Source organism: Sorex fumeus, unplaced genomic scaffold (genome assembly GCF_029834395.1).
Source record: "Sorex fumeus unplaced genomic scaffold, SorFum_2.1 ptg000043l, whole genome shotgun sequence".
Classification (NCBI taxonomy): domain Eukaryota; kingdom Metazoa; phylum Chordata; class Mammalia; order Eulipotyphla; family Soricidae; genus Sorex; species Sorex fumeus.
The window spans coordinates 30,896,089-30,921,517 of NW_026606100.1; the positions used below are offsets into that span (position 1 = coordinate 30,896,089).

Genomic DNA, 25,429 nt, shown 5'->3' on the forward strand with positions numbered 1-25,429 from the left:
GCAGGAGGAGGGGCAAAGGCTTCATGTGAGAAGGAGAAGGGGGCTGAAGGGGGCTGAGCGGAGGGGAGACCAACTCCCTCATAAAACAAGTGACTGACTTAAAACCAGTGTTGAAGACTGGCAGCCCTGCAGCTTTTTCATTGATCATTTGGGTGGAGAGCGGGGAGGGAAGGAAGTGGGGAAAGACTCTCGGTAACTCGGTAACTGCGGCATGGCAGGTGCGGAGAGGGAGGGCATCTGTGCGCTCTACTGAAGAGGCTTGGCCTTGTTTCAAGGGAACCGAGAAAGCAGAAGTCAGGACACAAAACTCAACTCCTTCATAGGTAAAGCTAGAAAAACAGTAGCCAAGCCCAAAGGTAGGTCTAACGCCAACATCAAATCTTTGGCATCTCCAATGCAGTGTCACTGAATCCATTCTCATCTAAGTGCTTTGGGATGAGAGAGCAACTGGACCTGCACCCTCATAACTGTCACAATGACCTAAGGGAGACTCCAGAGGATGCTTCCCAAGGGAAATGAACTACAGATTGAGTTGTGAGCGGAGGTTGTCGTTATTATCCCAGAGGTTCTGAGAGACCTCTTGTTTGGAAGCAATCCCAGAGACATATGCTCAAGAAGGGACACACTTCTAACAACTGAACTCATTTACATTCTAACACAATCTTTTCCTTCACATGTCTCTGGTTAGGTCCTTAGGAAATTAGCCATAGAAAAGTATCTCAAGCCCACACGTATATGAAGAGAGCTACAAACCACCAGTCTCTAGGGAGAGTTACAAAATCTCCAGGAGAGTCACTCAAAGTAACCCACAAAACAGAAGCAGAAGGTTTCCTCACCTACCTAAACCTCGTATAATAAAAGCCTCATTATACAGGATAAAATCATATTTATAAAACCTCTCCCTTACCTGAGCAATGGACTGATAGCAATGGACCAAACTCGATCTTCAGTCTGAATGGTGTGTAAGCACTGCCCCAGCCGTCCTGAGGCCAGAGGCCACACCTAGAAATAAGAGAGGAGATGCTCTAGTTGACACTGCTGGGAGAGAGATAAGGGGGTTGCGGGGTGAGATGTGGCAGGTGGCGCCACTGTCCCCACTGTGTAAGGAAGCAGAGACTCCTTTCTGTCCTATATAGAGTTCAAGGTAAGGCAGAGGGCCCTCTCTAAACTCTGCTTGGCCTACCACTAGCTCTCAGTCCTGACCATCTTCTCCAACTTCCATGTAAAAGCCATTTCTTACCAACCAAGATGATACTGGGGTACTCGAAGTCCCATATTCTTCAGATGAAATTTGCCTGAGAAGAGTTCGTAGAGGGGGTTCCCCTCTCTCAGAAACCTCTCCATGATTGTGGATTCTTCCCTTTCCTATCTCACACCAAAATTTTACTATGGGGAGGTAAGGAGAACGAAGACGGTCAAGAAACAGTACAGAGGGGACAGAGATCAAATTAGAGCAGAATAAGAGAAGTAGTAAGCAAGATACAAAGGAAGGAGAGAAGAAGAAAAGAGACTTCAAGGAAGTCTTAGGTGATGTGTTGTTGTTTATTTGTTGATAATGCTCAGGATTCAATGCTATTCATGTCAGCAGGGAATTTAGCACCTAGCATCACCAAAAGTAGCAGAAAAGCTTAACTCTTTTAAGCTTCCATATCTCCTACAGGTTAAAAATATTGCTGGGAGCAGACTATCTGGTCCCTATCAGTCAGGAATGTACATTAGCAGCCACTCTGGGCTTAACTCTAATCAACACTCACAGAGCCCTCTCAGCAGTCAGTGCATTTAGAAATCTCCCATTAGGCACAAGGCCCCCCTCACCTTACCCTACCCTAGATGACACAGGGAAATAAGCCTCTAACCAAACAGAAAGTAAACCTCAAATATACAGAGCTGTCCACAGACAGCAGCCAAGGAGAAATCTTGAGGCAGCCAGAGGGATCAATGACCTCTCAAGGTCCCTATAGTGCTATAAGGGGAACACACAAAACATAATCAGGACCTTACATGGAAGAACTTCAACATTCCTAGACTTTAAGTGATAGAGGGTGGTCCTGCCTTTGTAGGGTCACGTGTATCTCTTTCCCTACAAAAGGAGAAAGTACTTTAGATTTTGTGTGGGAAGAAAGGTATGAGTTACTTTTCCCAACATTAGGAAAAGAAAACAAGGAAAAGAAAATCCTGGGTAAAGAGGGTGAAAGAAAAAAAAAAAGAAGGAAAGAAAAAAATTACCACAGCTTTCCTGGAGTACCACGATCCTGACTCTTTCAGATACAGTCAGAACACCTTGGTAATAACTAGATGCACTTCTTAAGTTCTCTTTTAGTTAGTCCCAATTTGGAAGTGAGGTTTGTCATTTTTCTAATGCAAAATGCCCAGGAGGCAAGTTCTTATTTGGGATACGAGAGACAGTGCTCTCATCACAAAGTCTTGGGAATAGTCCTAGACCGGAATTTACAAGTCTCATCCCCTGAACAAGCCTCCTGTGCTCTTCCCCCATCATCTCACTAAACAAGGGTGGATTCCTAAATTGTGCAAGCCACCAAACACAGCTCCTGATCCCCAGAAGTGGTTCAGGAAATATGCTACCAATTCTAAACACAGTCTCTGAAAAGTGGCCTGCCCCTGCAGGATACTATCCACTAGAAACAAGTGCATGCTGATCACACCTTTACCCTCTTGATCAAATTCAAACAATTTGGAGAAAATATAACTCAATGGAGAATGAACATTTATATAGTCCTTTACAAAACAGATTAATATTATGTATCAAGATCCTTAAAAATCAGCTTAGGTAGTCTGAGAAAAATTCAAAACTGGGGTCAGCACATGCAAGGCAAGCTCGAGGCCATGACAAGAAGGTGCCAGAATGAGATGAGATGGGAAGATCCAGGTCACACATGTTACAAGGGTTTTCATGCAAACTGATTCATAAGATATAGAGCAACACCAATCTCTCTGCAAGTTTTGGTACATGACCAAGGGCTAGAGAGATAGTACAAGGTTTAAGTAAGATGCCTTGCATGTGCTGACCCCAGTTTGATCTTGAGCACCATTATGAGTGGCCCAGGAAGAAAAAGAAAAGAAAATTCGAAAAGCTAAAGAAGGTATGTGGCGGGGGAAATGGGAATACTTGACAGCAATTTCAATCGCTGTATTGGTTCTAAACAATTTTTGGATTTTTCTCAGACTACCTAAGCTCATGTTTATGCCTCTCTGAAAAAATACAAAATGTAGGAAGAATACAGTAGAGGGAAAGAAAAGTCCATAATAGAAAAAAACATGTTTATTCCTTCCTTTTCACATAGATTAGCAACATTTTACATGACAGAGTAATTGCCATTGGGTACAGATTGTCAGTAAAGTTAGTGAGAAAAAAAAAATTCGTTTTCCTTCTCCTGAGTCCCCTCCGTATGTGTCCAGAGGCCCATTTGCTGGCACAAACAAGCATTTTGCTCTTATTAGCACTATGGAGTCTCCAGATGCTGAGAAACAGATACACGAGATACATCAGGCCTTCTGCACTATCAACTAAACTGTCACCAATATTTCCAGTGTTGACCCAGTGGACCAGGCAGGCATGTGTGGGTCTGCCTAAGGCTGCCAACAGAGGAATGGAGAAAGGTTCTTCTCCATCTCATGAGTGGGCACCTGTCTGACCCAGACATGGATGAGACAAAATCCACAAAGCAAGAGTTATGCAACTTATCAGCTTCATTCTAGTATGCCTTGGCAGATGTCTGACTGTTGATCAGACAATTTGGCCATGACACAATAATCAACACCCTTCCCTCATCATCTTTCTATTGCTTACTGACCACGTAGCTCTCCAGAGAAGCAGGCAAAACACATTTTAATTATCAGCTTGATTGCTTATAAACAGGTGGTGAAAAATTAACCTCCCTAAACAGAGAGCAAGCAAAAAGAGAGAGATTTTAAAATAAAATATTGGGGTTAGAACTTAACCCACAACTTGAGAAAGCTCAGCTCAGGGAGGAAAAGCTGGCCAGGCCCTCTGCTTTGGCGTTCATGCCACATTTCAAGTGAGTGGCAAGTTTCCCAGCCACCGTCCACTCATTTCTCAGTCCAGCTGGCAGAGACACCGCCTGGCATGGTAAGCTGCATGCCAGAGGCACATAAGTGAGTCCTTTATTGTGTTGTACCCCTCCCCGCTCTCACCCAATGCTCGCAGCCAATCCTAAGATTCGAGGCCCTAACCACCCTCTCTCAACCCACTCCCTATAGACAGAAGGGAATAACTATGTAAGGGGAAGAACACCTCACCTTGGCCGTCCTGTCCCTGGAGCCACTCACAATGATGCCCCCTTTGCTGTCCACACAGTTCACCTCCTGTTCATGAGCCGAGTACTTGACAGTGAAGGTGCTATGAATCTTATGAATGCCAATCTTCCCATCTCTAGAAGAGAAACAAGGAGCCCACCCCAACAGCCAATTATTCACGCTGAAGGAAGGGGAAATGTCTACAGAAACAGCCCAAGTCTCCAATGATGTTTAAATTTGCATCGGGTAATTCAGCCCAATAAGTTGCTGAGTATCTAAATACCTTTACTTCTTCAGGTCAGTTAGGGCGAACTGAGCTGTGAGACAAAACAAATTTCCCCCTGTTAGTATCAAAATCTGCTTCACGTTTTATTCAAGACTCTTTCTATTTTCCCCCCCTCGGGTTAACCCTCCGTATTTACCATTGACAAATATTATGCTTTAGATGAAGACAGGGGGAAAAAATACGCTACTTCTTCCCATATTCTTTCTTATCTCTTTGAAGTTAGAGACAAGCAGACAGGCAAAGGGTCCCTCAAGAAAACTAAGGAAGCAGAAATGGAAGAGATAAGACAGGGATTTGGAACTTGCCTTGTACAAGGCTGACCTGGGTTCATCCCTGGCACTCATTATGAGTTCATCCCTGGCATCCCATATGGTTTCTTGAGCACTGTCAGGAGTGATCCCTGAGAACAGAGCTAGAAGTAAGCCCTGAGCAGTGGTGGAAGTGGCAAAGAAAAGGAAGTATGGCCAATGAGATAGTATAGTACTTGCCTTGATCAACCCAAGTACTATCCCTGGCAACACATATGATTCAGCTAGGCAAGCACCTGCAGGAGCGAGCCCTGAGCAGAGCCAGGAAAAAGTCATGAGAAAAATACAGTATGGTCCAAAAACCAGGGACCGAAAAACAAAAGTAAGAATACTAAGGAAGTAAGTAGAAGTCAGGACCTGTAGTACTCACCCTCCTGCACTGATAATGTGTGAGTTGGCCAGCACAAAGTGGCAAACATCCTCATCATGTCCAGCAAAGACTCCCGTGGGCCGACGGTTCAAGCTGGCACCATCCGGACGGAACTGATAGGCCAATATGAAATTAGCTTGGGATATGTACAGAGAATCACCCTCTAGCTGCATCCAGGGCATCTGACTGCAAAATTAAAAACAAAAATTTGAACGTTATTAAGATACAGCATAAAAAATCAACTCCAATCTTTGCAGTGGCTGAGCAAGCCCAAACTCAGCAAGGATAACTTACAACACCAAGTTTCATCAAAATCACCTACCATTAGAAAACTCTGAGTTTCATGGTGACCTAACTTTCTTTGGATTTTCTTTTTAAAAAGAATTAGAATTAAAAGGATACCTCTCTCTCTCACTCACTCTCTCTCTCCTTAAAAATCATTTTGGTGTTTGGATTAAACCCTTAAGTGCTGAGGGAGAGGATATCACTCCTGGCTCACTGCTGAGGGATCATTCCTGGTAGTGCTCAGAGGGCTATTTGGAGTCAGGAATTACAACCAGGCCTCCTGCATGCATACCATCACTTTAGCCTTTTGAGTCATCTTTCTGATCCCTTATACGTCACTTTTAACTGGGGAGTGCTTAAGACTTGAATCACTTGTAACCTAGACTTCTTGTGGATAGGTGAACCTTAGTAAATTCAATGATTGGGTTAAAAAGAAACCTTTCAGTCAGATGAAGTAACTTGCTTTCATTCTGCATTCTCACTGATCTTAAGTGAAAATGAAAAATTTAGAGGTTCCAAGATTCCCATGTATTCTTCTCTAACAGACAGTTAAGATATGACAGAGAAACATGAGCCTTGGGAAGCTCCATTCCCTGGTTCTACCTATTACAGCAAAGGGACATTTATAAGAGAAAGGAATAAAACTACTTAAGAAAGGATGTTAATGTACTGATTAAATGCCTATATCCTCATGGGGGTACCTACTTTTTTTTATCAGAAGGTAAGTAAGGCAGAGGAGAAACACAGCACCAGAGCAATCTACTTCAGTTCAGCAGTTACAGAGATAGTCACCTTTTGTAGGAAGCAGGTAAGAGAAATCCACAAATACTGAAATATTTCTTCAAGGTAAGGCACACAGCTGACCCTGTTTTAATCCCCGGCACTGCAAGTGATCCTCTGAGCACTAAACCCAGAATAAACCCAAAGCACCATGTGCTGTGACTCCAAAATATTCCCTCTACAATCTAGCAGGAGAAGTAAAGTCAGACACCACAAGCCAACTCTATGGCATGGAGTGAGCCTTCCAATAAAAAGGACTGCCGCGCACTGTGCTCTCAGGGAAAGCCTAAGCTCCTTGCCCGGGACAGACAGCTGAACAGTGTGACCTACTCGATCTACCAAGAGAGTTCCAGAACCACCAGACCTCAAGCAAATTTTAAGGGCAGCTGATTCATCCCCATTTACAGAGATACTATCTCCCACTGCCAACACTGAAAAAACTGGGCTGTTTCTTCCCCCAGACTCCTTAATACAAGCGTCATGGGAATGCGGAAAGTTCAGCAAATTGACTTGTCAGGCTATTAAATGCAGCCTGGACTTTGTAGGAACTGAGTTCCTTCTCATGAGGTTTTTACAAGCATGTGTATATAAGAAACATCGAGAGTGTAGGTTAGAGTGACACAGTGTAGAGTATGTACAAATGCTGTATTCTAAGTCATTCTTCGTATTCCTCTACAACATCCTCTTACATGGGTTTGTGGCACACTCAAGTGGGAAAAAGCAGAAGGAATTGGAATTCATGTGTTTAGAGTCGTCTGGTACCAGTTATTTGCCTAGGACAAGAAACCAAGTTCATGCCAGGTAACAGTGGAGAATCCCAGCCCACTAACTGTTTGGTGTGTTTATTTGTCAAACTGTTCAAAACCAGATAAAAAAAAAAAGATGTCGGGACCAAAGCTTGATAGAGAAATAAACTCTTCTGTCTGCCACTAAGTGGTAAGCAGAGAATAGAATAATGCCTTTCACATTACAAATGCATCTTTCTTCCCTTTATTATTTATTTACCAGTGCTACTATCACCACCACAAAATTAAACTGGTGTGGGTGGAAGTAGCAGAAACTGGGTGAATATAAGCAAGAGAGAAAGGTCGTCAACAAAGAAGCCTACCTACATCAATCAGCACAAGCAGAGGCCAACCTGAAATGAAGAATTATAATGTTCCCTATCTATTTCAACCTATCAACAAGGAATACTTTTTTAGTGGGGAAAACATAACTATGAAATAATATAGTATCAGTGAAGCATAGAGTCCGTGACATTAGCAGTGCCAAAGTAATCATCTGAATTTTCGGGGGGGGACCAGAGCAATAGTGCAGAGGGAAAAGCATTTGCCCTGCATGCAGCTGACCCTGGTTGGATCCCCAGCATCCCACGTGGTCCCCCAAGCACCAACAGGAGAAAATCTTGAGTGCAGAACCAGGAGTAACCCTTAAGTATCACTGGGTGTGGCCCAAAACTATAAATAAATAAATAAATAACTTTTCTGGCAATGGGGCCAGAGCAATAGTACAGTGGTAAGACACTTGCCTTGCATGTGGCTGACCCAGATCCCCAGCACCCATACGGTCCCCCAAGCCCACCAGGAGTGATTCCTGAACAGAGTAAGCTCTGAGCACCGCTGGGTGTGGTCCAAAAACCAAAAATAAGTAAATACATTTTCTGACATTAATCTAAGCTCTCTCTACTATAACATGATTATCCAAAATCTTATATTCTATTTCCCCCCAGAAAATAAAAGTATATTCTATTTAACAAAGTAGGAAAGAGGGTGACCAGAAGCCGAGAGTGAAGATATCACTTCCTAGAGAGAAAGATTAAAGATCACCACCAAAGTGTCCTCTTCCCTCTTGTCTCCCTTACCCTACACTACCCCAAACCCCATCTTCCCCTACTGCGGTAAGCTCAACTTTGTAATCAGTTCTCAGTTCTGTTGCCTTTGGCCATTTTTTATTCCCTTACTATGTTTCTTTACATCCAACATAAGTGAGATCATTCTGTATTTGTCCATAATGCCTTCTTTTTTTTTTAAATATGAAAAAAAAGATTGTCCCTCTGATGACACCTTCTTTGTGGTGTTTAAAGGCTCACCGGGGCCACACCATCCAAGGCAGACAAATGTTGTAGCTAGGTTCAGATTTTCCACTCTCAGCAGGGTTTTCTTAGCTTTAAAAGAATTAAGAGAGCACTCACCTGCATTTCCACTTCAGTAGAATCCCTTCTCGGCAGCGCCCCAACCTCCAGTTCTGAGACACCTTCACCCGTTCCTTCACTGGGATACTTGACATCCTATGTCAAGACAGAAGAGACAATCTCATCATTACAGCTTGATGTCAACCAGAGAAAATACCAGGGCTCTACTGTGTCAGATCTCAAGAACATATATACTGTTTCTGATATGCAAAGCAGTTGGGAAATAAGAAAAGAATAACTCTTCTCTCTCCATATTAGGAAACTATGAAAGCCAAAATTGTGTCTATAATGATGCCAAAGCAATATATTCTGGGGCCAGACATGTAGTTCAGATCACTTGAAGTCCAGAGGCCTCCAGATTAATTTGGCCTACCTTTTCAGGAAAAATAAATTATTCAAAATCTCTCTGGATAGATGCAGTGCCCCCAGGGGGTGGGGGGAGATGGTGGGGAGAGGTATCACCCACGTTGGGAAACACAGCTAGTTTTGTGCATGTTCAAGCTAAATGTTAACACTTTTGGAGGGAGGGTGTCACGTCCTGGTGGGGCTCGGGCCTTACTCCTGACTGTGCATTCAGCACGCAGGAACACTCCTGGTGAGCTCAGGGAACCATATGGACTGCTGGGGATAAAACCAGGGGCAGCAGCATGCAAGGCAAATGCTCTACCTGCTGTACTAACTCTTAGGCCAATAAAATCTTCATGGGAAAGATTAGACTCTCTATAAAATCTTTAGAGGAGAAGTCACACATGGTTGTGCTTGGGGATACTGCCTACTTGGTGCTCAATGAATGCCAGGGAAATCAAACCCAGACCTCCTGCATGCAAAGTCAAATGCATTCAGTCCAGAGAGCTGTCTCTAAGTCCCCTACCTATAAAATCTTCCCTGCAAATTTCTCCCAGACGCATAAGAGATCACTTGTCCTTATTAACCTGTCTGCCTGAAAAGTCAATAGGTGAAGGTCAAATTATAAAACTGGACATCCGGACCACAGAACACAAGGGGGACAGAATCTATGTATTTCGGAATTGGGAGGACAGTACACCTCTCATCCTCTGGTCACTTAACTGCCATTTTAGGACACTTTACTAAGGGTCAAAGCATTCCCCCACAGGCCTATCCCAAGCATGGAACTTTTACTGCCGAAGCCAGCATCTCTCCAAACAACAGGTGCAGGTGTCCTCTCCGTGGCCAGCATCAAAGTCACGACACCTGCCTGAGTCCCGCTAAACAACCTGCACCTCCTAAAACCATTCCACAGGCTTTCTACTTGAGTTTTTCCTTTTCCTTTTTTAATTCTAGTAGCGGTAACACGGTTACAAATTAGCTTTTTTTCTTTAATCCCTTTTGTTCATTCAATCCTCTTTGATGCTTAGTTTCCTTAACTAAAAGCCAAATCCCATCTGTATTTTTACTGGCTTCAGCATGTGAAAAATCAGGAGGAATTTAAAAAAAAAACCTTCTGTGGGGCCATCGAAGTTCAGTCAAAGCAGGTCCCAGAACAAGGCAGCAGGAGTGTCTAAGGAGACTGGAGCAAGAGTCCCTGGGAGTTCAATCAGGATCCCTGCTTTCATCTCAAAATGTTCTGGCTGGTCTCTACAATAGCTACTAGGAACAAATGGGGTGCTTCCCTGCAGCCCCCACTTCTCCTAAAAATTATTTGTGCCATGCCCTGTAAATAAACCTCTTGCATGGCTATTAATGCAAGGAGGAATCTCTAACCTGAACTGTGGGCCTAGTGGAACTTCCATTTTCCCAGCCCTTCTTCTCTTGCCTCGGGCTCTTTTTCCACTTGGGCCCCCCTCTCTCGGCTTTCCGGCACTTAGTCACCATTATACTTTGACTGCATTCCTAGGCGCATGACCTATTTTAAACAAAAACAATACAACATGCACCCATGGTAAACTATCAGGCCCCTTAAAATCTTGGCAACAAGTGAGTTCAGAGGGACAGAAATTAATCTAGGCAGTTATCTAGAGTCCCCTTTCATTTCACCTCTCCTCATTCACATCCCCACCAAAAAGCAAATAAATAAACCTAAAGATGGGGGGTGGGGTGGGGGAGGGGGAGGATGGCTGGAAGGCAATGAAGAGGGAAATGTGGGTACTTGGGAAAGATCTTAAACTTGCATAGTCTGTAAGATCAAAAAACTCCTGGATCAAAAAAAAACATTTCCCTTCCCTGCCACATCTTGAAGTTTTATTTTCCTTAATGCCACTGCTGCTGCCTACCTGCATGACTGGCATGATTTTCATCAGCATAATTTCCTGCTGACTTAGGAATTCGGGAAATTCTGTCCAATGTATAGAATAAGGCCATCTTAAGGGGCTCTAGGCTAAGAAGGGCAGGACAAAGCAATGCAAAATGATGGTTGGAGGTCCTGGAATTTTAACTTTACAGTCTCTTGATTTCTTTGATCTTTGATCTTCTTGTTCTCCAGTAAGAAGATCTCTTCCCCCATATTGCCTGTGTCTAATAGGTTTTGACCAACAATATTTTATTTTAAGGTACAAGTATTTAAAACAGCCCCAGACCAAAAAAAATGGCTAACTCTTCATATACATATGTGTATTCGTCTTTCAGGGACACATCCAGTGGTGCTCAGGTCTGGTTCTGTGCTCAGGAAGCAGTCATGTCAGGGATCTAGAAACCCTATGCAGTATCAGGGATTAAACAGGGAGTCAGCCGCTTGCAAGGCAAGGCCATTACCTCATGTACTACCTTTCTGATCTCTCTTTATATTTGCATTAGATTAAACCCTCCAAAGGTCTCAGTAGCTGAGGTCTATATTTAGGGTATGGAGGGTGGGGTTATTTGATTTTGGGGCAACACTGAGAGGTGCTCAGAGCTTACTCCGGGCTTACCATGAAAAGTTAATGGTGCCTACTATAGTAGATTCAGTCTAAGGATGTTTGGTAGTGTTTGGTAGAGGCAGAAATAGAGCTTACTCTGTACTAAGGGATCACTCCTGGTGAGCTCAGGGGACTATATGGGGTGGTGGGAAATCAAATCTAGGTTAGCGGTGTGCAAGGCTCCAGCCCCAAGTTGGTCTTTCTTTAATTAATTTTTTAAAATATTGTGTTAAATTTGCTTACACCTTTAAGGGAAGAGAAAACTGAATAGCCCCATACCCTAGGGGGGAAGCTATAGGGAACATGCCTCTACGGATAATGTATAAGGAATGTCTATATCGTCTACTCTCTTGAAAGGTCTTCAAATGTCAACCTACTTTACTCATTTAACCCCCACTTTCATAGACCAATGGGCTCATAAGCTCATCTCTTCTACCTTCAGTCATACACCCACACCTTCTCCTATTGTTGCCAGCACCAGCAAATTATCTCAGATAATTTCTTCTTCCCATTCTTCATGATCAGCTGACATCTCTACTTCTAAAACACTCCTCTCCATCTCACCCTTAGACTGAACCTACCATAATAGGTAGTTAACTTTTCATGGCTGTAGGTCTTATTTATCCAATTCGGTTATAAATTGCACAGGATTGAGTCTTAAGTCTCTTAGTGCTTCAAAAGTCTCTGTCAACTAGTATGCTACACAGCAGTAGTATACCAGGAATCTTGAACAAGTCTTTTCTACTTTCTTTTAACTAAAGATCCACATGTATGAATATTTCTGTCAGAAAAACTATCAAGTCATAAGGTGGCTCCTGACACAATCTGCTGCAAATACAAGATTGCCTGTTCAGAGAAACAAACATGAAGTGATCTCAAAAGGATGAAAGGAAACGAGTCCCAGCAGTAATGTTCTGTTCAAATAGAAAAGTGTACTTGATACTCTAAACTACCTGATGGCAGTGAACAAGTGAAAAGTGTTAACAACATGGGATTTTCAATGTCTGAAACTTCATTTTAAAGGCATTTTCCCTTTAGTATATTAATAAAAATTCTAAGTGTAAAAAAGAATGTCTTAGAAACAAAAGGTGCAAATCATGGCCATGGCATAATAGGCACCATGACAGATACTGCTTAGGAACTGCTTAAACAAGAGTTCTCAAAGCACAGTTCTCTGGCAAGTCACCCTTTCAACAATGCCTTTAAGATTTTCAAGAGCCTGGACATGTTACCCTTGAGCTCTTCCTAAAAATAGTACTATACCACATCTTCTAAAATCCAACCAAAGCCTCCAAATTCTTATGCTAGAGAGGCTCAAAGGAAAAACTCCAAGCAGAAAAAAATATCGTAACGTGACACTCGCATGTAAAAGCTGTCCAAGTAGGTACAACAGGTAGAGCACTTGCCTTGCAAGCAGCCAACCTGTGCTAATCCCTGACATCCCACATGGTACCTCAAACACTACCAGGAGTGATTCTTGAGTGCAGGGTGAAGAGTAACCCCTGAGTATCACAGGGAATGGCCCAAACACAGGCAAAACAAAAAGGTGCCCAAATAGTTTCAGAAACATACTCCTTATCCTTTATATAAACTTAGGATTTAGGACCATGTTCACATTCATATTCATTTTTACTTGTAATTGGTCAAGTTATATCTGTCTGCAAGGTGTTAAGAGATAATAAACAAGGGACATTTTTATGAACAAGACATTTTTATCTATGTTGGTTAAAATAAATTGAAACAACCCTCTATCACAGGACTTATCACTGACTTTAATTCAGCAATGGGCATTGTGAGTCCCCAAGAGGGGATGCAGAGCACGGTATTTCCCGATCTCGGGATCAAAACCCACAATATAGCTGAATGAGCACTTTCTAAGAATAAACAAGAGCGGGGAAGATGCTACAAAACATTCTCCATTGAGTTATGAATTAAGTTCCACCAGACTCAGAAGTGGACTTTGTTCTCATAGCTTTAAAATGACCTCTCTGAGCTCCCCATATGAAATGTGGGAAATACTTCTACTACTCTGCTTCTCAGGGTTGGAATTTTTTGTTTCTTTGTTTTTAATCTTATAACTGTGTTCCATATTAATCACCAAAGCAAGTTTTCAGCCCACGGGACCAGGTTTCAAAATCCCTGGTGCCCTTTCTGCCTTGATGCAAGAACAGAGAGAACATGAACCAGAAGCCACCCAGAAAGTTTTGACATCTCCAGTTTCTAGACTATTATGATAGAGTCATACTCCAGCCAAAAATAAGGAATGAATGAAAAGTTCTTCCTAAGTAACTCACTTCTGAGGCAGGCCCTCTTAAGCACACACATGACCCCTATCTAAATCTTAACTCACCTTTTCAATACTGACTTTAAAAGGAAAGTGCACAAAATATGGAACTTCAAAACTGGAGCTCCGGGAAAGAAAAATAATCAAAGAAAACTATTTCCCCTTTCTCTACAGAGAAAAGACCCATATATGAACTAGTGAGTAGGGGAAATATTTCTTTCAGTGAAAAAGCTTTCCAGGAAAAGTATCTCAATATATTTACTATAAAACAATTTAATTTCCCTGTCCCATCACCTGCCACCCCATTCCCATTCCCATCCCCCTCGGCCCCCACCCTCCTACCCCCCAGCCCACAGATTGTGGATTTCCTCTCATTCTTGGCAGAGTTACCAGAAGAAATATAATACCCCCTTCGGACTGCTCCCAACAGCTGCTGGAACAAGAGGGGGAGCTTGGGGCATCCTTCCAAAGCTGCCTCTAAAAATGACCATTCTCCTGCCAAGCCATGCAATCAGTAAGCATAAGATTCCTCTTTCGCTACCTTTTTTAAGCAAGGGGAGACTGCAAAAGCAACCATGTCCACTAGACCAAAATACAAAACACAGAAATGTTTCTATTCCATCTGTCCTCAACTCTGATGCGAAGTTGAAACATATGTACAGAACACCACTTACTGATCTTAAAACAATCCTCCACTACGTCACCAGAAATATTCCTAAAGGTTTATTAGTTCAAATTCACCAATTTTCAAGCTAAGATTCTTATAAAACTCCTATTAATGTAATTCCCTTGTTTCTGGTCACCTTCCCAGTACCATATTACACACACACACACACACACACACACACACACCCCTCCTTTCAGGTCAAGAATTTTGTAAAACAAAAGTCTAGTAAACTCACCAATGGCTATAACTGTACCCCAGAATTCTTCCCCTTCCTCAACATCATCATACCGTAAATACTCTTCAATTATGTCTAGAAAAGCCCCATCACCAGGCAGTAGAGAGACTTCCACTTAGCCTCAGTGTCTCAACTGGGACCACCAACAAAGAAGTTCACTAAGGGCAAAGGCAATATCTCTCTTTACAGAGGAGAACTGGACAGAGTCTCAAGCATCATTCCCAAAGGTGACAGCAGGGGTTGAATGAGGACCGTGAAAACTGTACAGGGTGGGGGAAGGGGGAGCAGGGAGAAAATATAATGTAAAGAATGATTTGGTATCGGGGCAGGAGAAGGTGGAGGGATGAACTGACTGACCCCAAATGTCTTTTCCATCTCTAACTCCTATGATTCTTTGACCTCTAATTCTGTGCTGTGCACAGGAATGGAAAGTCAACAGACATGGTGATGTTTTGGCAGTCTGCTCTTGTCATTTAGTGGCCTTTGCATGTATTTTTTAAGGTGTTTCCAAACCCTGACTTCATTTCACAGTTGTCACCTTTCTTAGCAATTTGAGCTCATGTCAAATACCAAAAAAGAAAGAGAAAGAATGTACTGGCAATTAATTGTGGACTAAAATGCCCCATTGGGTGGCCCAAATTTACAGGAAGGGCAATGACTTGGATTTAAAACAGAACTAACTCAAACCTATAAAGGCTAAGCTCTGTCTCCAAGTAGTCTAATACTCAGTTTTACATACAATTCAGTCATAGGATTCAAGATTCATATTCATTTTTGCCCCTTTTCTTTCTTTTCTCAGTGCAGGGACCAAATCCAGGGCCTCACACATGGAAAGCATGTGCTCTAACACTGAGCTACTTCCCCAGCCTTTATTTTTTTTTCTTTTTGAGTCACACCCAGTGACGTTCAGGGACCCCTGACTCTGTGCTCAGGACTTACTCATGGCAATGCTCAGGGGACTATATGGAATGCTGGGAATCGAACTAAAGTTGGCTGAATGCAAGGCAGACACCCCACCCACTGTATTATCGCTCCAACCTCTGCAGATCCTTTTTTTTTTTTTGCTTCCCCAGCCTTTTAAAATTTCATTTACAGAATAAGGGGAGCCATGTAACACTAGGAACATGTAAGGTATGGGCTCCAGCACTTTTTTCTCTCTCCTTAAGTCCCCATAAGCACATTCTTAATTATCATTATCTTGTTGCATTGGTTACAACTGGCTTATTCAAATCTGAGTAAAAGGTCAAATCTCAGCAAAAGGACTAGAAAGGATGCTCAAGAATAAACTAAATTTGAGGGCTAGAGAAATAGAACAGGGGAGAAGGCACTTGCCTTACACACAGGCAACCTGGGTTCAATCCCTGGCACCACATATGGTCCCCTGAACCCCACCAGGAATGATTCCTGAGCAGAGAATCAGGACTAAGCCCTGAATATCACCAGGTGTGACCCAAAACCAAAATAACAAATACCAAAAATAAGAACCAAATCTTTAGATGTTCAACCTCATCTGATGGGCTGGAGCGATAGCACAGCGGTAGGGCGTTTGCCTTGCACGCAGCCAACATGGCCAACCCGAGTTCGATTCCTCCGCCCCTCTCCGAGAGCCCGGCAAGCTACCGAGAGTATCTCGCCCGCACGGCAGAGCCTGGCAAGCTCCCCGTGACGTATTGGATATGCCAGACACAGTAACAACAAAGTCTCCCATGGAGACGTTACTGGGCCCGCTCGAGCAAATCAATGGTTAACACACATGAAATAAATTCTTAAGTGTAATAAATGCATGCTTGCATACAGCAAAGTGAGAGATAGACCAACTACCACTGAAAATTCAAAACTCAACTTTCTCCTATTTTAAAATAGTTGGTATCACCTTGAATTTTGAAAATTTAGTGGAGCTTAGTCTCAAAAAGAATCTGGCTAAATTTTCTTTCCATGATTGTAATTCAGGGTCAGATATTAATCAAATACCAGAGACGACCCAGAGTTAAGTTAAAAAGTCACATATGTGGCCACAGGGCTCAATGGGCTGGAGCACATGCTTTGTATACAGGAGGCACTGTATGATTCCCAAGCACTGCCAGGAATGAACACTGAGCTAGAGCAGCCTCTAAGCATGGCAAGGTATAACCAAAATAATAATAATAATAAGATATTGTCACACAATGGTAATTTTCTGTTAAATATTCGACAAAAGGGCTAGAGCAATAGTACAGCAGGTATGGGGGCTTGCCTTACACATGGCTGACCTGGGTTAGATCTCTAGCATACCATATGGTCCCTACCAGGAATGATCCCTGAGCATCACCAGGAGTGATCCCTGAGCACAGGGTCAGGAGTAAGCCCTGAGCACTGCTGGATATTGCTTCCCCAAAAATAACTATTCCACAAAAAAAAAAAAATTTAAATCAATATACTTCCTTGGTAACCTGTTAGCTTAATTTCAACAGTTTGAGCACAATCTGCATAAGATAATAGTGCTAGACACAGAAAACACAGTATAGAATATTAAAATATTTTCAGAGACCTCATTCCTATAAGAATTACTCATCTACATATTTATGAGGACTCTGGGTTTCTCCATATTTCTGCATTGAAAACTAGGAAATTCATCATCTACCATTCTGATTTTACAAAACTGAAATGGATATCAGCATTTACTATATGTTCCTGCTCTTTGAAGAAAAGAAGTCTTTCATTCTTCCCTTTCCATTTGGAGGTACTAGACCATTTCCTGCTCTCACAGGTGTACTGTTTTATTCATTTTAAGCAACTGCAAACTGAACTTTTATGAAATCACAAGCCATTAAAATGAAGGTCTTTCCAAAATGGCTAAAGATAAAGACATTCATAAACAAACCCTTTCATTGATTGGAGAACAGCGAGTGACTCTCCTCTCTAAGTTAAGCAGAAAGGTGAAGGAGAAAGCCTAAACTACTTTAAGTTACTAATTGTTTTCTGAACAATGATTGTTTAGGCTTTAAATGTATCCACTTGGCAATGCCTTCTTTCAGATTTAGGAAAGGAAACTTTATGCTTTCTGAACCAAAAAAAAAAAATGCTCTTAGGGGCAATCATTGTAAAACAAACAAACACACTCTGCTTATCTGTGTCCATCTCACCACTCTGAATGTTAATCATCACTGAAATAGATACCCCAGTCGCCCAGCCTCAAAGAGCTCCAAACCTACGAGATCCTGACTTAGGAATGAATGTACATGCCAGGGCAAACACCTCAGTTTTACTCCTTAAAACACCTATGGTTAATTCCAGGCATATCTATCATAGGCAAATGAAAGCGAGCACCCAGGTATTGCTCAAAACATGTTTAACTCTTCAGTATCAAAATTTGCCAACTGTACCTCTGCTCTCCCACCTGTCGTGTTGTCTAAACTTCTTGCACTTAACTTACATTACAAGCCGAACGTTAAATTTTACTGTTTTGACTTAAATGAATTAGGTTTTCCTTCTATGCTTTAGGGAAAACGTAAGGCTATTCTGTGAAGCATTTCCTTTATTTTTATATTAAAGGTATTCCTATCTCCCCCAGGTTTCATAAAATCTTCAGACAAAAGTGATTTTAAAGCAGATGACTGACTCAAATTCTCTGTGTCCCCCCGTTTTTTTTTTTTTAAATAAAAGCTTAGGGTAACTACCAGTCTTCACTACTTGGCTAAGAGACCTTAAGGGAAGCAAATTATTTGTTTGTGGTCTTAAAGTGACCAAAATGCCTTCAAGCACAAATATAAGACCATTAACAAATCACAAGGAACCAAAGCAGTTCATCTTACTCAACAAAGCTATGATCAGTTAGGAACAGCCAAACTGAATGAGACTTGCCCTGGGCCGGAAGGTCAGTAAACCTTAGCAGTTTGTGTTTCTAAGAATCAAGAGGCTCTTTAGCAGGGAGGGGAGATCCTAAGCTGACGGGTTCTTCTGTCTGTTACTAAGTGTGTGTCCCTCCTGTCTATCTTTAGGTAACAGTCAGGACAGGTGAGAGAAACTAAGTGTGTGTCCCTGTCTTTAGGTAATTCCTCAGTCAAACTATCTCTACCTTTGCTTATGTGGACTGAATAGAGAAGTCACTCTGCTAGAATTTACACACCGTTGCAGTAAACCACCAGATTACTGTTCTTTAAAGATAAACGGCTTTTTATATTCTAGAGAAGCCACTAATCTCTCGTTAACACCTCTTTCTACCTCTCTCTATCTTTCCACCCTCTCTCTCTGTCATTTTTCTCTAAGTAAATTTCTTGATTAAAACTACTTTGATTCATTTTGAAGAAGAGGGAAAGAGAGTATAGAAGGTGGCACATTTTCCTTGCATGCATCTGACCTGGTTCTATCCCTGGAACCTGGTGTGATCCCCCAAGCACTATCAGGAGTGATCCCTGAGCAATGCCAATTGTGGCCTCAAAACAAACTCAGGTCCTGGCTTCTGACAAAATCAAATTTTATATTACACTTATGAAGCTTGTTCCAACGTCTAGTATGCACTTAATTAGCCCAAAGCTAACTACTCAATGCTCCTTATTATACTTTGGAGCCTACTATCCAGGCTACTATCTTTATGCCCCTTCAACATCCTTTATATATTTTCACTGTGTTATTATTTCTAAAGAATACACATTCAGAACAAACAATCCCACTGCTTCTCATTTGGAATATTTGAAAAGAAAGCAAAAAAATAAATATCAGCTCTTGGGAGTGGGTGTCTATACCTAGTAGTGCTCATGGGATACTCCCAATGCAGTGCTTAGGGGTTGGTCCCTGCAGTGATTAGGGATCATTGCTCGCAGTCCTCCGAGCATTTCTCTTTTCTGTAATCAATTATTTTATTCAATTTGATAATGGTTGAACATACAGAGAAAAAGCCTAATTTTGCCTTGACTAGCTAAAGTTCCAGTTATTTTAGCCAAATTCGCTTACAGGTTAAGTTCGATGTTCTTTGAAAAGTTCTTATTTAAAAAAATGAATATAGTATAATCGAAACCCAAGCACAAAAAATTATAAATCTACAACTGTACCTCATGGTGTTTCACTAATAAAAAAAATAAAAAATAAATTAAAAAAGAATATAGCACTATTAAAAAAAAAAGAATAAAAAAAATAAATATAATAAGACCACATACCAAAAAATCTCAATGAAAACATAAGGCATGCCATAGTCAAGGATTTTTAGGAACAAATGAAACAATGTTTTATTTTATAGTGAAAGCCTCTGGAACATTTTTTTTTTAAGTCACATTTGCAATGCTCAGGAGTTACTCCTGGCTCTGCACTCAGGAATTACTCCTGGCAGTGCTTAGGGGACAATATGGGATGGCGGGGATCAAACCCAGTTTGGCCACATGCAAGGCAAATGCCCTGTCCGTATGCCCTGTCCATTGTACTATCACTCCAGTCCCCCCTGGAACTTTTGAAAAGACAGAGAAAATTTTTTTGCTCTGGTTTTAAAGAGAGACATCACACACACACACACACACACACACACACACACACACACACACACACACAGAACAAAAATAATTTAACCCCAAGGGAAATTACATTCTACCAAAAAGAAATTACATACCCTAACATTTAATATAGTAGGAAATGGACAAATAGATCAAACAAAACCGTCCATATATAAATCCAATATACAATGCTCACAAGTCACTTAATGGCTTTTTAGTCAAGGATAGGCTACATTTACCACAATGGTCCCATCACCTGGCTAGGTTATGAGACCAATAGTAGGTTATACCACCAACAGTCTATGAAATCCACACAATGATGAAATTGCTAGGCAGGAGAGAGTAAGCTCAACAGGCTGAGCACAAACTTTGCATGAAGGACTCCTGGTTTCAAACCCTGGCATCCCACAGTCCCCCATGCACAGCTTGGAGTGACCCAAGCAGAGATAGGAGTAGAACACCAAGCACCACTGATATGGCCCCAAAACAAAAAAGGATGAAAATGCCACACAGTGCACAAGTATCACAGTTAAGTAGCACAGGACTGCATATATGATATATGCATATACTAGTACCATGCATATTACAATATTATAAAGGTAAAGGTAAAGGCCCTCCCGTTGATCGTCGATTTGCTCGAGCGGGCCCAGTAACGTCTCCATTGGAGACTTTGTTGTTACTGTGTCTGGCATATCGAATACTCTATGTATGAACTTAATATTTGGCAAAGCATCATTTCAATTTTAGTATATGTTCTTAGTATTGTGCTGCCTGCAAAGCGAGCACTATATATATATCTGTGTGTATATATATATATATATATATATATATATATTTGCTTTTTTTGGGTCACACCTGGTGATGCACAGGGGTTACTCCTGGCTCTGCACTCAGGAATTACCCCCGGCAATGCTCAGGAGACCATATGGGATGCTGGGAATTGAACCTGGGTCGGCCGCGTGCAAGGCAAACATCCTACCAGCTGTGCTATTGCTCCTGCCCCACGAGCACAATATTTGGCAAAGTAAACTTTCTAAAACAAGAGGAAAGAGAACCATTTACTAGAAAGTACAGTGATAACCAGGTAGAAAAAAAAACTGAACTCACTCTATGCATTCCTTTCTGAGACTAGTAGCTCAGCTGCCTGTAATCCCTGATACCACACATGATTTCTAGCTACACAGCCAGGTGTCTGAAAGCACCACAAAAAAGGGGACAACTCCCAGTAGACACTGAAACAAAAATGATGTGTGAGCACACAGGCAGGAAATTCAAATACCCCAACAAGTGACTTCTAGCAACCACAACCATAACCTGTGTGGCTCAGCCAGCAAGTGGGCAAGGACTGCAACTGATGAATATGGTCAAGTGTGCAAGCACCATAACCTGATGTGTAAACCCCAGAGAGCACCAACTGGTGAAACTGTGTGATCCTAGTCAATGCAACAATAACAATAAAAAGAAGAAGAGGAGATGGGGGGAGGGAGAGAAATGATTTTGATGAAGGATTTCAGGATGAGTGGCACACCTAGCAGTGCCCTGAGCTTATGCCTATCTTGATGCCTAGGAATCACTCCTAGGAGTGACCAGGGTTAGAGTGTTAGTGGCATACAAGCACCTTAACACCTATACTATCTCTGCAGCCTAAAAGCATTATTTTAAAAATAATAATCAAATTATACCACAATATCAAAGCAAATATTTCTAAATGTCTCAGCTTTGGTTGTGGGGTAGGAAAAATCACAAATGTCAAAATCTACTACAAGCATAAGCATCCAAAGGCAAAAACATAAAGTAAAAAGACATGAGAAAAATGTTTGCATCAAAGATGCATCAGACTACAGCCTAGTGTCACAAAGATTATGAATTTCAAAGAAAATCAAGACTCCGATTGTTAATAAATGGGCAAAGACTAGGAACAGTCAACCTCACAAATGAAACAAAGACATGGAAAATATGTATCCTGGGCAGTGTAAAGGCAAAATAACAAAATTTTGCTCTACCATTATATGCTTGCCAAAATAATTTTTTTTAATTCTTCATGAAGCTGATTGTCAATCTCTGCTAGTGAATTACAACTTGTAACATGTATTAAGTCATTAATCTCTGATCCAATAATGCCAATCTTGAGAATTTATCCTAAGGAATTAATTCAAAACAATAATACAGCAGTAGGGCGTTTACCTTGCACGCAGCCAGCCCAGCTGAGCCGGGTTCGATTCCTCCACCCACCCCTCTCAGAGAGCCCGGCAAGCTACTGAGAGTATTTCGGCCTGCATGGCAAAGCCCTTGCTTTATATTCAATATGCCAAATATAGTAACAAGTCTCAAAAATGAAGACTTTACTGGGCCTGCAAGAGCAAATTGAACAACTGGAGGACAGTGCTACAGTGCTACAATACAATGTATCAAAATGATACACATAAATGGTATGTGACCTATGTCCATAAAGTTATTATAAAAATCCATCTTTCATTTCATTTTTGGGTTTTTTTTTTTTTTTTTTTTTGCTTTTTGGGTCATACCTGGCGATGCACAGGGGTTACTCCTGGTTCTGCACTCAGGCATCATCCCTGGCAGTGCTGAGAATCAAACCCGGGTCGGCCGCATGCAAGGCAAATGCCTTACCCGCTATGCTATTGTTCCAGCCCTGGATTTTTGTTTTTTAATCTTTTTTCCTGCCATCGTCCCATTAGGACCTTATTTCCTTCCTGTGGCCCCTGTCCTCGTGGTTACCCATTAGTTCCCTACTGTGGTCTCATGGAATATTCTGGAGGCCCAAAGGGAAGCCATAGGTCCCACTTGAGAAACACTGAACTGTAACAGCAAAAAAAAAAAGAGAACAGAACATGAAAGTTATAATCTCCTTATGATCTAGTTGATAAATATGTACCTATTGTGTTCAGATAAGACAGCAATTAACAAGGGAAAGAAGTGTTTAAAATGTCATTTAAAAAGCTAAAATAGTTGGGGCTGGAGTGATAGCACAGCGGGGAGGGCGTTTGCCTTGCACGCGGCCCACCCTGGTTCAATTCCCAGCATCCCATATTGGTCCCCCAAGCACTGCCGGGAGTAATTCCTGAGTGCAGAACCAGGAATAACCCCTGTGCATCGCTGGGTGTGACCCAAAATGCAAAAAAATATAATAATAATAATAATAATAATAATAATAAAAGCTGAAATAGTGGTTTAAAGATGATAGTCTCAGCGGGGTTTGGTTTGGTTCTGTTTTGTTTAAAAAAGATCTTTGATGTTGTTATCCTACTTCCACCACCACCCTCCATCAGGCCTCTTTAAAACTCAAACTGGATGGCGTTGGTCACCCTCTGAAAGCTCTTTTCACCCCTTCCCCAACTTTTGCTTTTCCCTCTTCCAAACAGGCCAGGAGGAAATTTTGCCTTCACAATTCCCCGACCCTCCCCAAAACGTGCCAATCCTATGCCTGCCAATCCAGTTTAGGCCCAATTCCCTGCCAAGGTCCTTCTAGGCCTGGGTGGCATCCTACATTAGGGCTGATCTGGGACGAGGACGGCCGAGGCCTTTCCCGTTTTACATGGGCCCTCACACCTTTAGCCAAAGGTCCCCCGGAAAGGTTCGGGCAGGACCCCACCGTGGCCCCAGATGTCAGAACCGCAGAGGTGACAGTGCCCCGGGCCAAAGGGGTCACGCAGCGGGAAAACTGTCTGTGGGGTGGGGGTGGGGGTGGCGCGGGGGTGAGGGGCTGCCCTGGGCAGGGGGGAGAGGGGGAGGGGAGGGGGAACGTGGCGACGGCGGGACGCTCGGGACAGGCTTCCTCGGAGAGTGGGGGGGGTGGGGACACTCGGGAAGGCGCTGACCCCCCCGGGGTGCTCGGGAGGGGCCGCGGCAGGCAGGGGTGCCCCCCGCGGCCCGCGGGCCCAGCAGGCCACGGCGCCCCGCCCTTTCCCGGGACGCGGGGCCGGCCCGGGGCGGGGAGCGGGCGGGCGAGCGGGCGCTTACAGGTCGGTGCCGAGCGGCGAGAAGCCGGCGTTGAGCGAGGCCCGGGCTATCCGGCGCCACAGCAGGTCGCAGCTGGTGAAGCGCCGCAGCCAGCGGCACACCTGCGCCAGGCGGCCGAGGGCCCGCACGTCCAGGTAGGAGCAGATGAGCAGCAGCAGCTCCTCGGGCAGGCGCCAGAGCACGGGCTCCCGGGCCCCCGCCGCCGCCTCCGCCGCCGCCATGGCCGCCCCGGGCCCTGCGCCGCGGCCCCACGCCTGACCCCCGGGGCCCTGGGCTCCCTCCCGCCGCCCGGACCTGCCCCTCCAGCCCTCCTGCTGCCCCGCATCGCTCGCTCCGGCCCCCGAGCTCGCGTCCTCGTCCCCTGCGAGCCTACTCGCCCCTTCCAGGCTGCGGCCGCCGGCCTCCCCCGCGGAGCCCCGCGCCCGGCCGCCCGCGCCCGCGCCCGCCGCCCCGGCCCCTCGCCCCGCAGCCCCCTCGACCGGCCGCGGCGCCGGCTTCCCCTGCGCCCCGCTTCCTCTTCCGCCCGGCCCCGCCGCTTTCCCCTTCCCCTTCCCCTTCCTCCGCCGGCCCCTCGCCACCCTCCCCTCCGGCTCGCCCCGCGCCTCCCGCCTCTCGCCCTCGGCGGCGGCGGCGGCTTCGCAGTTGCCAGCGGGGCCCGGCGGGCGGCTCGGGCGGCTCGGGCTGCTCGGGAGCGGCCGCGGGCTCGGCCCGACGCGGAAGCGCGGCCGGGGCGGCCGCACCATGTCGGGCCGGGTCACCGGGAGCGCGGGCGCGGGCCGAGCCCGGGGCCCGCCCCTCACCGCCGCGGCCCGGGAGCCGCCGCCTCCGCCTCGGGGTGCTGCGGGCCCGGGGCCCGGCCGCCGGCCCCTCCCCCCCAGCCGCGAAGGCCCGAGGGGGAAGCACATAGATGGGTGCTAGGGGGAGGCTCGGCATGGAGACGGCGCCGAGGACCCGGCCGCCAGAGGAGCCCGGACCCTTCGAGAAGCGACTGGGTGGGAGCCCCTCCCCTCCAGAAACGCCCATTGGGGTGACCTGGCCTCGACGGAAGCGGGCTCTCTCCCCCCAACCCCCCACCCCGGATGTGCCTCCTCTCCACGGGCCCCACGCCGGGCCCCCCACCCACGAAAGGCCGCTCCAGAAGTTGGCTCTCACGCCGTGGTGGTGGCGGCAATGACCTCGTGTTTTGGACTTTTGAGGAGAGTTGCGGCCGTCCAGTGCTGGAAACCATCCCTCTCGGCTCAGAACCGGGACGTGGCAAAGCCAGATCTTCTTGGGAGCCAACACCCAAGAGCGAGAGGGAGCACCCCGGAGTCCTTCCCCCTGCTCAACCCCTTCCTTCGAAGAGGAACCCAAGCTCAGCTACCACGTCCAGCCCGTGGCCCCTCGTCACGCGTGGCTGTCGGAGCCAACGTTTGGATTGGGCCAGGTCCAGATCAGAAAGCGTGCTGTCACCGAGGCA

General features: G+C 44.4%; 1 protein-coding gene across 1 annotated transcript in view; it reads right to left on the reverse strand.

The window, feature by feature from the left end:
• The window catches only part of FBXW4 (F-box and WD repeat domain containing 4), an 81,538-nt gene extending 56,825 nt beyond the window's left edge, over window positions 1–24,713 (reverse strand). Inside the window, exons 1-5 of the mRNA XM_056120851.1 lie at window positions 23,971–24,713; window positions 8,496–8,591; window positions 5,240–5,425; window positions 4,279–4,411; window positions 908–1,002 (exon numbers count right to left, since the gene is read on the reverse strand). Coding sequence (XP_055976826.1) covers window positions 908–1,002; window positions 4,279–4,411; window positions 5,240–5,425; window positions 8,496–8,591; window positions 23,971–24,713 — 1,253 coding nt within the window. The remainder of the gene's footprint in view (window positions 1–907; window positions 1,003–4,278; window positions 4,412–5,239; window positions 5,426–8,495; window positions 8,592–23,970) is intronic.
• Between the last annotated feature and the right edge of the window lie 716 nt (window positions 24,714–25,429).